At 39.0% G+C, this 9,589-nt stretch overlaps 1 protein-coding gene across 1 annotated transcript in view; it reads left to right on the top strand.

Moving 5' to 3' along the window:
- The first annotated feature begins 4,651 nt into the window (after positions 1 to 4,651).
- The window catches only part of b4galt1l (DP-Gal:betaGlcNAc beta 1,4- galactosyltransferase, polypeptide 1, like), a 40,895-nt gene continuing 35,957 nt past the window's right edge, over positions 4,652 to 9,589 (top strand). Inside the window, exon 1 of the mRNA XM_050041857.1 lies at positions 4,652 to 5,533. Within this exon, the coding sequence (XP_049897814.1) occupies positions 5,203 to 5,533 (331 nt within the window). The 5' untranslated portion in view covers positions 4,652 to 5,202. The remainder of the gene's footprint in view (positions 5,534 to 9,589) is intronic.

Here is a 9,589-nt window from a genome sequence, read left to right as displayed (position 1 = left end):
TCAATTGTGTCAAACGCCGCACTAAGATCTAATAAAACAAGTACAGAGACAAGTCCTTTGTCTGAAGCAATCAGAAGGTCATTTGTAATTTTAACTAGTGCTGTCTCAGTGCTATGATGCACTCTAAATCCTGACTGAAATTCCTCAAATAAATTATTATCATGGAGAAAATCACACAGCTGGTCTGCGACTACTTTCTCAAGGATCTTTGACAGAAAGGGAAGATTAGATATTGGTCTATAGTTAACATTAAACATCTGTTTTAAGATTAATACTTATACTTGAATTACATAATCTGTTATTAAGATTATTTCTGTATGAATAATTTAAAGTTTGTCCATGACTGTTCGTTGTGATCAGTGATGTTTCTTGTGACTGACACTGTTGAAGGAAACTGGTCCAAACAAACAACCAGACTCGTGACAGCTGAAAGACTGATGGCAATTATATGTAAGAACATAATTCTGTTAAGAGAGGAACTTCAGACACTCCTGGAGACGATCTCCATCTAATGACTCTGACGCTTATAATGAGGAACAGCTGTAGGTCACACTGGACACAGTTAGTTAGTTAAATACCTTCCACAGAATCTGGAGACAGACTCCTGAAGCAATGTGAGGTCCATGTTTTTGTCCCTACTCTGGTGGACAGATGGTTTAAACTGCACTTTATTTATCCTCATCTCACCATGTTACATGATCCCTTTGTTAAAGTTTATTTAAATTTTTTTTGTACCATCCTTTTGACCCAGTTCCCCTCCTGTAGGAGTCTTTACTGGTTTAAGAGTTACACATGTTTCTGTTTTCTGTCTGTTGAGAAAAGTGATCACGTCTGTGTCAGCACCACTTTATGATTTATGAGGACATTTCATTCAATAATTTGACCCATCAATTCATCCTTTCATAAAACATGAAACTAACTTTATCTCCAGTCTCTGACGTGTGACAGACTCAGGCTCTAGTAAACATCAGCTGCGGTCAGACGGGACTGATGTAAACTGCTCTCCAGTTTACATCAGAGATCAGAGTGAGATTATCAAACAGGCCTGACAGGCACAAGGGCCCGAAGTATCAGGGCCCCGTGGCCCTCACCTATAAAATGTCACTCAAATAAACAAGTAAGCTGCCGACCAAGAGGCGATTCAAGAGAATCAGAATCAGAATCAGAAATACTTTATTGATCCCCGAGGGGAAATTATTTGCGTTACAGGTGCTCCTTGCAAGAGAGGAAAGATAAGTGAAAATATAAGAAATCTAAAAGGATTATTTACAAATATATAGTTCAAATAAACAGGATTATTAACAGAAAATAAATATATGTGTATATATATGTATATATATATATATATATATATATACATAGTGGAGACACAAGGAGACACGAGATGATGAGGAAACTACAAAAAAAAAAAGACGACAAAATGTCAAAGTCTGTGTGTGTTGCTTTTGGGGCCCTCTGCACATTTGTGTCCAGGGGCCCATTGTCTCATAATCTGCACATGCTGACGTGTATGTGTGTGTGTGTGTGTGTGTGTGTGTGTGTGTTGCATATTTATATATAAGAGTGTTGAGACACAAAACAACCACACCAGATGCAAAATGAATGAAACATACATAGCCGAAATAAAACTGTATAAACTCATCAAATCTCAGTGGAAACACCACAGACACAGAATGGTTTGGGGGTTTATTTGCACTGGGTGGAGCTCACACACACACACACACACACACACACAATAGAATAGAGGTTACTGAAGGTCAAACATGTGACGACACACTTTATTATCTGTGAGATGTTGATCACGGTCGCCCGTGACAACCAGACTTCACCTCAACTTCCTGTCATGAACCCTCTGATGCAGAGCAGGTACACACACACCACCAGCTTTACTACAGACGATAAGTTAATGTGTCTCTGAATTAATCAACACCAGATACAAAGTCTTCATCAGAGTCTGATCAGCTCATCTGTCTCATGTCAGCGTCTCCAAACTGCTGAAGACAAAAAAGTTGACGCCCCAGAAACAACAGAACTAAATAAAACAAGAATAAACAGATTAAAGAAATAATAAGAATTAAAACAAACAAACAAAAACGGAAGTTATGAAAAGATGAAAGAAGTTTGTCAGCTGGTTGTAATTACATCTTTATTTTATTTAACCACATGGGGGCGTCTCTGCTTCACTACAGCATCACTACGCGCGTGTGTGTGTGTGTGTGTGTGTGTGTGTGTGTGTGTGTGTGTTTTTCTGACTAACTTTGAGGTTTATCTATTTATTTATTTCTCATACAAAGTTTATTGGCTTTTTTTGTTCATTTTTCACTTAATAAACATGAAATAAACATCAGAGCAATAAAAACTCAAAAAGAAAGAAAGAGAAAGAAAGAAATCACACACAGGTAGAAACATTTCAACAGAGAGAGTAATAATAATAATAATAATAATAATAATAATGATAATGAGTTTTAATCATCAGAGTGTGACTATGATCCAACCTGATCACAGTACTGTAAGTTTATATTACTTATTCTTACTCCTACTGTACATATTGTGTTGTACATTGCAGCGTTATATACACGTTTTTATATTCATAACTTTACATGCTAGTTTTATACATTATAATAAATAATACATTTTACATAATACATAATAAGTATGTAAAATAATTTACATACTACTGTTAACAACATTATGACATACTGCAGATATTTTATTTTTACATACTTAGTACTTTATACTTCTTATTTCTGCTTCCATAATTCTCTACATTTTACTGTAGAGGTACTGTTACACTTGATAGAAATCAATGTCATATTTCTGATTTTAATTTATTTTTATTTATTTATTTTGATTTAATTAAATGTATCTATTTTTAATTTACCTAATTTAATTCAATTTGATTTCATTTTAAATTTTATTTTATTTTATTTTTTGTTGTATTCATTCTTACATTTATTTAACTTATTTTTGAGCCCTATCAGGAGTGACCTGTTGACCTGTGAAAAATCAAAGATGAATAAATGATTAACAAACACTGATCAATGATTCATGAACTTTATGATGTTTGTCGTCACAGATTGACACATGAAGCAGCCACGCCCCTTCCTCGTGCCACTCGAAGCTGTTTGAAACTCACCTTCAAATTGTACGGAAATACACCGGAAGTGCGGTGCGTCTGCCTACAAAATAAAAGCACAGTGAAGCCACAGGACTGTAAGTGAAGAACATTAAAAGGAAGAAGCAGAACTCATCAGATTCAATATGAAGTTATGTGTTTATACTTTCTTTTCGCTGCTACATGCAAAAAACTTTAACTGTTTCACTTCATTTTATTTCCTGTTGCTGCACATCACCGTCTCAGTTTAGATTAAATCAACAATTTATAAAAAGAAGAAGTAAAGGAAGGTCAGAATCCAAATTAAAGTTATTAAACTCAATATTCTCATCAATGAAACATGTTTCTTATATTACAAATAAACAGTTTTCTTTTTACAAAAGAGTTGGATTTTGTTTCTGAACATTTTATTTGATCTGCAGTGAAACAGTTAGATTAATAAAACATGACGCAGCTGTTTGACTGATAATATTGTATAAATATATTCAGGTTCAAGCTCGTCGTTGGCCAACAGGAGGAAACAATGATTCTGCTTAAAAGACTCTTCTTGTATTTTTAAAGATACCAACTGTAAAACATAATTTATTATTACTGAAAATTTAAGATTCAAAAACTGTAAATTGTCAAAAACTTTTAGGTCATCGAGACATTTCACTTTTATTCCTTCTGTTTAAACCCTGAAGGTTGTAATGGTTTGTAATGTTTCTCTCTTTCCCCCCACATTTTACTTATTTGTTGTGAAATGTTTGGGTTTTTTTACATTATTTTTATATTATCAAATATGTTTTCTTCAACTTTTATAATGAAAATCTGGAATGTTAAACATACAACAAACAACAAACTGAGCACAACAGCTGCTCAAATAAATTCCTAAAAGAAGCCAAATGGTTTGTTTCTAATAACGTGCAATATGGCCTACCTAAAAAGGTGTAAAAAAAAAAAAAAAAAAAGTATAAAAGTATATAATATGAAGAGTATATACAAAGCATCCCAAAAAATATAAAACCTACCCATATTAATATAAAATAATATATATGTACAGAGTATATATTTATATATATATATAGCTATATAATGTGGGTGGAAGTTGATCTAACTTTTGGACCTACAAATGAAACTCAGTAGTTATTTGTAATAAAAACACTGACCAAAATGATTGATTTATGCAGATCTTACAACTTTATATTCAGTTAGGTAAATCCTTGTGTGTGTGTGTGTGTGTGTGTGTGTGTGTGTGTGTGTGTGTTTATACTTGTGTCTTTTTTATGTATTTATTTTTTATTTATCTTTTTTTTTATTATTATTATTAATAATAATATTTGTTTTTTTATGTTGAAGTTTGTGCTTACTTGTCACATTATTTTCATTTATAGTTTCTGATCATTACTTTGCAAACTTAATCAACCACCAGATACACGGTGTGAAACTGTTGGTACAATATAATAAAATAAATAGAAACAAATAAATAAATAAACTCAGCGCTCACAGGTTTTATTTTGAAAAGGTACAGCGGAAGTGCACCGGTTGATTTCCTGAGCTCGACACTGTCGGTGTCCTCAGTGGAGTCTCGACTTTCTCGTCCCGTTACTTCTTAACATCTGAGTCAGAAACCAGCAGCGCTCATTAGTTTTAGTTAAAACTTAGTTTATAAGTTATTTTATTTTATCTGGAGACCTTTAATCTTTAAGCAGCCGGTGTTTTACAGACCCGGGTAACGGAGACACGAAGTTCCTGCGCTGCTAACTCCCGGTAGCAGTTAGCGTTAACAGTTAACGTCACTTTAAAAGTGAAGGCACGGAAAGCTAATTGAAGCTAACTGCTATCTGACGGTGACCGAGCTCAGACCGTTAACGTCGTGTTGTTTCGTTATTCGGCTTTTGTTTTAAAGAAACTTCCGGTTGTAGTTTAACGGAATCGCGGTGTTTAAAAGTTTGAAAGTTTCCGGTGAAGTTGAGTGAAAATGGAGCCCGAGAGCTAACAGTCAGTCCGCGGGGAACCAGGACCCGGGGCCGCAGCCTCTCTCTTCCGCCTTCTTCCTCATAGTTTGACACATCATTAATCTCCCGTCGGCGGAGCCGTGAGTCAGGATGGCCGCAGACTCCACCGGGAACTTCTCCCTCCTCCACCGGACCTGTAAGCTGGTGGTCTTGCTCTGTTTCCTCCATATCTCCGTCACTCTCGTCTTCTACGTCCGCTCCCTGGACATCCGGTTCGCCTTCGTCCAGAACCAGCAGTCCCGTAACGGCACCGCGCAGATATCCCAGGTCATAAACCCAGAGCTCAACCACGGACTCGATCTTAAGGAGGCCCAGACCCAGAAGGAGGTGACCGCGGAGCAGACAGGCGAGGCCAAACCCGACGAGCATCCACCGGAGGAGAAGAAGCTGGAGAGGTGCCCGGAGACGTCACCTCTGCTCGGTAAGACCTGCTCAGACCTCCCGCTGCTGCCTGTGGGTCATGGGTCATGTGTCAGAGTCCAACAGAGCCACAACACACTCTGCTCCTCTGCTCAGGGCTCTGTTAAAGTTCTTTATCAATATAAGTGTTTTCTACAAGAACAATATAAGAGCCAGAAACAGAGCAACAAACAGGAAGTCAGAGGCAACAGGTAAATCACAGGTGAGCTCAGGTTCAGGAAGCTCTCTGTGAAACAATGGCAGAAGAATCAGGTCCAGAATAATTCAGATAAAACAGTCGAGTCAACTTTACTGATGCAACACTTTAAACACGGAGTGCTCTGACAGCTCACAGGAAGTGAAGAACCGAAAGGAAAGAGAGAAACACAAAAGTCTGAGTGATAATGTGTTATTATACAGTTATTATCACACCTGTAGTGAGGTGTTTATTTACACAGCGTGACAGTCACATATGTGCAGTTAAAGGCTACAGAGTAAAAACATGTTTTAAGATGATTCATTAAAGTCTTATTGGTCGGGGAGAATCAGACGGCGGGAGGAAGAGTGGTCCAGAGTTTTGGGGCGGTGAAAGAGAACATCCTGTCCCCGTCACCCTTAGTGCTGGACCTGGGGACAGACAAAACCAGACTTTGTAAACCTGATCTACTTTGTAACGTGTTGGTGTTTTTGCAGATGTGTTTCATATCTGCAGTATATTTTGTAAGTTTATATTTTCTGTATTTGTGGAAGGTGTTTTGTATATTTATTGATTACACACCAACACACAGACTGTTGATCTGTTCAACTCGATTAACTTTTATTTATAAAGCCCAATGTCACAGATCACAGTTTGGCTCTTACAGCACAGGACATCCCTCTGTCTTTGGACCCTCACAGCTGGTCAGGAAAAACTCCCCAGAAAACCTTTAATGGGAAAAATGTTAGAAACCTCAGAGAGACAGTGAGGACGGATCAGTCGTTCACACAGATGATACTGACACAAGTGTGTCTCCGTACAGATTTAAGGTGTCGTCAGTCTGAGGTGTCGCAGCGAAGCAGCCACATCTGAACTGTGTCCTTTTATAAGTTTGACACTGAGGACAGAGACACAAATAACATGCGATGACATCATCATCAGGTGTTCACTTCCTGTGTCACAGGTAGCTTTTCCTGGTTGTTCACATACAGCAGAGTCCCTCCATCAGACGGACAGCAGTGATGAGCTGTCCTGTCTCTGTGGCTATTAAAACCAACCTGATTGGCTCTCAGCTGGTCACATGATGTCAGAGGAAACAGTTTCCAGTTTATTTCCACGGAGACGGCGTCCACTGAGAAACAATAGAGTGTTGAGGAGCTGTTATCAGGTGTCACCTGAACACGACAGGTGTACCTGTCCTGTCTGACAACGCTCCCACAGTCAGTCTGTGCTGGAGGAAAACCAGTAAGAGTCACTGGTCTGAGTCAAAGCAGCTGTGGGAGTTTATTCATTTGTTTATTCTTTCCCAAAGTCTGTTTACTGAGATGATTCAAACAGAACAGATAGACAACAGTAATATTTGGTCAGTGCACAGATTCCACCTGAGCAGCACCAAGTGTCTGTGTTATTGATCATTAATGTTATTGATGATGTCACAGGGTGAACGATAGAAACATCAATGCTGATCACAAACTGACAGAAACAAGCTGTTAGCTGATTGATCATCACAACACTTGTTATTTATTATTAAAACACTTATATTGATGAACAGTCGTCAGTCTGAGGTGATCAGCAGGTCTCAGGACTCTTGAGTTTCAGCAGATTTTGTGAATCTAGCTACTGCTTGTTAAACTTGTAAAGAATGTGGTCAGTGTCTCCTCCACGTCCTCGTGCATGTGTGTGACAGTCATGTAATCATTTCGCATTAAAATCATACTTAGTGGTGTCGTGACAGGAAATGTCAGAAATCAGATTTACTGGACTATTTGTTCAATAACTCTTTTTATCCCCTTAAATTTACTTTAGTTATTTTCTTATTGTTATTTTATCTCATGTATTTAGTTCTTCTTGTTCTTTATCTCCTCTGTCACTCAAGGCAGTGTGATTTGTACCCACGAGGACATTTGGGACGGTGAGAGGCTGATTTCAGGGTGATTGGTTCCTGTCACTGTCAGACGTGTGTTTTGCAGTGAGAACCTGCACTATCTATTACTTGCTTTGAAGTCAGTTCAATAAACATGCGTGAAAGCAAAAAAATAAATCAGATTTACTGTAAACAGTTATTAATGCGTCCCATGTCCCACAGTATGTTGGTCGACTCTTCCAACAAATTTTTACTTTTTTTAAAACTATTTATGATTAATCAAATCTCTGATTCAAAGTTTCTCTTAAAATCTACTATGTCGTTCTTTTAGCTGCCTGAGGTGATTTTAATTTGTCAGCTGGCGGCGGCAAACACGTGACTGTCAGCTGACAAAAGTGTTGGTCTACAGGACAAACTTCATGGTACCTTTACCAGATGACAGATCATTTCCTGCGCTCACAGTGTGATTTTCTATAAGCCTGAGTGACATCATCAGCTCTCTGTCTCACCAGTCCTCTCTGACCTGTCTGTGTTTGTCAGAGCAGTGTGGTCATGGTGACATGTACACCGCTATCCCTACTGAAATCTAGTGATGGATCTGTCGGGCCTGGTTACAGACTCCACCTACTCGGCGCACCGCAGGTGTACGCCGCCGTGCTAATGGTACGGACCAAGTGTCTAGATATCTGGACCAATCAGAGCCTCCTCCATCTTTGTCATGGTTTCTGTCAGTGCTGCTCTCTCTGTCATCGCCATCAAGCTCAAATATGTAGACACTGCATTGACAGCATCGGCTTGTTGCTGCAATGTGTCAACATGGCCGCCATGTTGCTCCAGGCAGGACTGTAAACAAATGACAGTAAAAACAGGAGCTGCAGTTTTTGTGGATAAAAAGCAACATAATGTTTATATTTCAAATCGAACTCAGTGAGTTGTTTTTATATTCGTGGGTTTATGATCTATGTGTGGTAGAAAAAAGTTTTGTCTCCAGTTAATAACCCTGTAACACAGAGATGGCGCTATAGAGCTGCCACGAAGTCTCTTCTTTATGCCACTTTTGCATGTTGACACAGAAACAAACAACAGCGACATCATGGTGCTCCAGTGTGTGATTTCAGACAGCGTGTCGGCGTTGTGGAAGCAAAAGAGGCGTGGCCATGGATGTAATAAGAGACATGGATACAGTGTTGGTCTTCTGCATCATTGGGTCAATAGAGCAGGCGCAGTGTGACTGCTGCCGGCCGCTAACTTGTACGGGGATGAAATGATTAAATCTTCTTGGCTTTCCAAATATTATCAGACCGAACGGATCAAATCCTGACAGTGGGACGAGTCATATCATGGAGACTGAGACGCTCAGAATTTCTCCACTGATTTTCAGACGTCTCTTTCACAATATAAATCATCATTATTTTAAGATAGAAGTCTGACACAGATTATTTTGTACTGAAGCAGCTGATCAACAGTATTTGGTACAATGTTCAGTGTCTTTAAATTTGAACACAAGTATTCCTTGTTTGTTTTTCCAGAGAGCTGCATCCTGTACGAGGTGAAAAGCCTCCGAGGCAGCATTTTACATAAAATATCTACTCACTGTTTAACCTGCTCCTGAAACCTGACTCCTCTCAGCCTTCAGTGCATCAATATCAGGTGTATGCAGAGTCGTGGGCCGGTTGTGTTGTGGCCCACAGGCCGTATGTTTGACACCCCTGATCTAGTGTAACATCTAACATACGTGTCAGCAGGGCTTTATAAAATATGGCATCACAGTCATTTACCGTCTCTGTTAAATGGTGACTGATCTCGTCCTTTTCACCCACTGTCCTTCTTCTTTGAGTTAGCTGCTGACTGCTAACTAGAGCTGTCCCCCTGACTGAGACTGTTCCTAGTGGACCGACAGTCCTCATCAGGGTCCATCAGTGGACCGACAGTCCTCATCAGGGTCCAGCAGTGGACCTACAGTCCTCATCAGGGTCCATCAGTGGACCGACAGTCCTCATCAGGGTCCATCAGTGGAC

This window comes from Epinephelus moara, chromosome 4, assembly GCF_006386435.1.
Source record: "Epinephelus moara isolate mb chromosome 4, YSFRI_EMoa_1.0, whole genome shotgun sequence".
NCBI lineage: Eukaryota > Metazoa > Chordata > Actinopteri > Perciformes > Serranidae > Epinephelus > Epinephelus moara.
The sequence above is the reverse complement of the archived record's forward strand: the minus strand, read 5'-3'. Positions and strand labels throughout refer to the sequence as shown.